Genomic DNA, 4,560 nt, shown 5'->3' with positions numbered 1-4,560 from the left:
AACAAAACTGACAACACTATACGGTCACCTTGAGACAACAAACTCTTAGTGTGGCTTGTTGTGTCCCCTCAATAATTTAATGGATCAAGAAATTTGTTTTTGCAATAACCTATTATTTGGTCGGCTGATGATTTATCGATCAATCAACTTGTCTTATTAGAATGTGCAATTAGTACATGATATGTCCTATGGGAGGAGTAAAGAACTTGAATCCTGGAGGACATACATTGAAGGAAATATAAGGAACATTTCCATCATGTCGTCATCCCAATAATTGTCTCCTCTAATGTAATGTGTGCATATTAATTCATGAGGAGGCAAATGGCAGGCTGATGATGTATCGACTAATCAATTTGGCTTATTATAATGTGTGATTAGTTTGAGGCTAATGGGGGAGTAGAGAGCTTGTGTCATGGGGTTGGTTGTATTTATCAATATGAGAAACAAGGGACATCAAGGTGGTTGTATTTATCCAACCAGTGCGTCAGTCTATGGCTTGCCATCTCAAGGATACAACAGGATGGAGATCTGGCAGCGATGAATTTGTCTGGCCGGCTTCGGTTACTGGAGGCTATATTGCGAGTTCTGTCCATAGGATGCTGATGCAGAAACAGATTAAGTTTCCGCTGGACCGTGGTATCTGGAAGTGCTGAGCCCCACCCAACTGCAAAATTTTCATGTGGTTGGCACTCCAATACAAGATTTGGACCTCTAATAGACGAGCCATACATGGATTACAGGCACACCCAGAGGCCTGCAAGCTGTCTACAGCAGATTGAGACCACTGACCACCTCCTAATACAATGTGTGTATGCTCGATAGCTTTGGTGGAACTGCGCGAATAGGTTTAGGGTTCCACCTACGCCTAACACGACACACACGCTGGAGTATTGGTGGTTGGACACAAGGCCCAGATTCAGAAATAAGGAAAGGAAAGCAGTCGACTCTGCCATCACGCTGATCCGTTGGAGCATCTGGAAGCAATGCAACTCAATAGTGTGTGGGAATACATCCCAGTAGTGCAACGAGGATGTGCTATCTGCCAGGATCGTGGAAGACATGAAGCTTTGGATAGCAGCTGCAGCTGGAGGTCTCCTCATTCCTGGTCTACCAAGTTGCCCTGCATGTACACATTGGTCATAAAATTGCATTTTTTCAAATCTGGGTCAGCAACATGCCAAACATGTGCGCATTAGTCACTCTGTGAGGCGACCGTTAGTTTGCACACGAGTCCGAATTCTTTGTTTTTGTTTGCCAAATGTCACTTAAATCTCAGTTTCTTCTAATCAGTTTATCCCTATGTCTGAAATTATGTGCTAGGCATTTCATCAAACAAGTGTTGCATTCTGAATAAAGTTTTAAATAGCCCGCTATAGCCCAACTATAGCCATTCGAGAGGCTTCGCGCTACGGTTAGGACCTTCATAGGCTAAGGAAAAAATAGCCACTAAAAGCGCGGCTAAATTGATTTAGCCCCAATTTAGCCCCATAACTGCTAAGCTTCCAGCTCCGGGGCTCAAAAATTTTGGACCAACATTTGTCTACTCGGCCCAATTTCGGAGCCAAAATCAACCCCTATGCTAACTCTATCCCCGAAATTCCCACTTTCCTTTCCTCTCTCATGAAAATTGCAGCCAATAGGAGAGCCTGCCCTGGCGGTGGCACACAGGCTCCCACTCCCGGCCGCCGTCACTGTTGAACCAGGACACCCTCGCTCCTCTTGGTGCTGCTGAACCTGGGTGCGCACGTCCATCATGCGAGGTTGTAATATGTGGACAGAACTATTATAATTGTTTTTGTTGGTTATGTAATACATGCAAAAAATCGAGAGAGATAAATTGATGTGTCTATCAAAACGTCTATCAGCGCGTCACAACAGCATCCATGCAGTGCACCGGGAGAGATAGTTTTGGAGTTAATTCTCCACCGTGTCTTTCTTTCTTTTCTTTTATTGGCATGTGCAGCATCGGGCATCACGATTTCTGGAGTTAATTTCTCCCTTGGGAGTGCAGCTATTCGGTGCCCATGCTCATCTGCACCCGCTCGGGAAAAAAGCACAGAAGATTCAAAACAAATTCAAAAAATTCCAATGATTTGGAAATTGGAGCGAACCTCACGCATAAAATTATCTACCATGCAAAAAATTGGAATTTTTTGAATTTTTCTAGAATTTTTTTGATTTTCTCTTTAGCGCGGGTACAGATGAGTGTGAGCTCAGAAGTGGATTATCGCTCCATTGGAATTTCTTTCTTTTACATGCATATTATAGAGTTAATTCCTTTGTTCCTTGAATAAATGAGCCATACCTTTCCCTCTTAGGTAGGTTGCTTGGTGATGTTTAGGCAACTGATAGAGTTTACATCAGCACGCCGACCGTCACCGCAGACACGCCACCAGCAAGCAGCCCGACGTTCTCCTCCCACGGGCTACAACACGTTTCTCTAGTAACACCACTGCCGTGCGCCGTCCACCTCGCTGCGGTTGTCCTTCCTCAGCACCTTCCTTTAGTGGCAAGGCTTGGCGGCGGCCAAGAATATTGATAGAAAGATGGCCCCAAGCGAGACAATTTTGAATATGATATCTTGTGGAGGACACGAGAGCAACATGTTCGTCCAAAGCAATCAAGAAGTGACATAGCAAAAACTTGAAAGAAAAACACGGACTGACGGGGGATGCGGTCGCAGGCGACTGGAGGGTGGCTTCCTATGTCATCAGGTTTTACTAAGCCCTTGGGATGATGCGAGCACGGAGCGGGTGCTTCATGGTGATGATGCTGGCTAGGTCCTCGGTCATGTCGACAGTTGCTTCTGCTGGTGATGGTGGCAGCCACTCGAACTCCCTCACGAGGCTGCCCACGAAGTACTCCGCATGCATTATGGAGAGCATGTACCCCGGACACATCCTGCGGCCAGCGCCAAATGGCGCCATCTTGATCTCCCTGCTTCCGGTGATGTCCAGGTCATTGCCGTCCAAGAACCGCTCCGGCCGGAACTCCGGCGCCGCCGTCCACACGGTCTCATCGAGCCCGAAGTCGGCGACCAAGAAGTTGACCTCGGAACCCTTGGGCACCATGTACCCACCTATCTCCGCGTCCTTCTTCACGCCGTGCGGGATGATTAAGTGGGCCCCAGGGTGCAGCCGCATGCCCTCCAACACGACGGCCTTGAGGTATGGCATCCCGCACAGGTCGTCCTCATTGAGCTCAGGCTTCTCCCTCACCTCCTGGTACACCTTGGCTTGAACGTCGGGGTGGTTCACGAGCTCCGCCATGATCCACTCTATCAAGCTCATGGTGGTGTCCACGGCGGCCGTCATGAACTCGGAGCAGAGGGTGACCATCTCGGCGTCCGTGAGGGGGCGGCTGCCTTCCTCGGCGACGCGCAGCTCGAGGAGTGAGTCGGCGTAGCACGAGGGGTTCTCGCCTCCGCGAGGCGCGCGGATTAGCGGCAGGAGCACTTCGTTCCGCCTCTCGTTCAGCGCGACGTGCATCGCCCACCGCTTCCGCAGCAGCCTTTTGGTGAGCGCCGGGAAAATGGAGAAGACGGGGAAGCTGGTGATGGCATGGAAAATCTGCTGGTGCATCTCCTGCAACTCATCGAGCACCTCCTGGCCAAGCCTGGCGCCAAGGCTCATGCACACAAGCAGCTCAAAAAGACAGCGCCCCAACAATGGCCTCACCGTAATGACCTGCGATGCATCGTCGCGCAGTGACCCAATGATCGCGTCGCACGCGCGTTGCCTCGCCGGCGCGAAGAGCCTGAGGCGGGACGGGTGCAGTGCCTGCGCGTGCAGGTTGCGGCGGACAAGACGCCAGTAGGCCCCATAGGGCGAGGTGCTGATAGTGTGGGGAAAAAATAGGTGCATCATCTCGGTGGAGGGCGGGCGGTCGTCGAAGTTGCCGTTGCTCTTGATGAGGATGCTATGCGCGAGTCGGCGGTCGGCCACGAAAACGAAGGTGCGCACCAGCCAAATGGAGATGATTGGACCATGGCGCGCATGCAACCCGCGAAGTATCGGGCCAATTTGAAAGACTGACCGCCGGAGCAGCAAGAACTTGGCTACGAAGAGCAGAGTGGGCGGACCAGGTGGGAGCTTCATTGCCCCTTTCTTGCGCCCATGATGGCTGAGCATAAAGATGAGAGGGAGGGAGAGGATGAGGCAATAGAAGATGGTGATCCCCTCCATGGTATGGTATGGTCGTCTATGGTGATGAACATCTCCTGCGGAGACTATATATAAAGAGAGATGTGATGCCGGCATTGAAAGTTTACATGAAAACTAACGGGCGTGGAATCTTGCAAGACCTGCTCCATTTGGCATTAGGTATATTTCTTGTTTTTTTTTCACTTGATTCCAAGCCTACCGGCATGATAACACACGCTGGCGGGACATGGAACCATATTTTACAAAGCTTATTCGTATAGCCTTCCTTAGCTAAACTGTTTTGCTATTTAACAGTCAAGTGTTTTTCAATTCGTCATCATTCAAATATCTGTCCGTCCGTTCTCGCTCGGAGATTCACGCTGGTTTTCCTTTTTTCTTCGCGCTGGCGCCCTGTTTG

At 49.9% G+C, this 4,560-nt stretch overlaps 1 protein-coding gene across 1 annotated transcript; it reads right to left on the bottom strand.

The window, feature by feature from the left end:
* Positions 1-2,206: 2,206 nt before the first annotated feature.
* Positions 2,207-4,221, bottom strand: LOC125515067 (cytochrome P450 89A2-like). The gene has a single exon (XM_048680486.1). The coding sequence runs from the start codon at positions 4,182-4,184 to the stop codon at positions 2,721-2,723; it is 1,464 nt and encodes a 487-aa protein (XP_048536443.1). The 5' UTR covers positions 4,185-4,221; the 3' UTR covers positions 2,207-2,720.
* Between the last annotated feature and the right edge of the window lie 339 nt (positions 4,222-4,560).

Source organism: Triticum urartu, chromosome 6, assembly GCF_003073215.2.
Source record: "Triticum urartu cultivar G1812 chromosome 6, Tu2.1, whole genome shotgun sequence".
Taxonomy (NCBI): Eukaryota; Viridiplantae; Streptophyta; class Magnoliopsida; order Poales; family Poaceae; genus Triticum; species Triticum urartu.
The sequence above is the reverse complement of the archived record's forward strand: the minus strand, read 5'-3'. Positions and strand labels throughout refer to the sequence as shown.

Excerpts from the sequence above, each read along its gene's own strand:
- LOC125515067 (XM_048680486.1), bottom strand. The coding sequence starts at position 4,184 with ATGGAGGGGATCACCATCTTCTATTGCCTCATCCTCTCCCTCCCTCTC.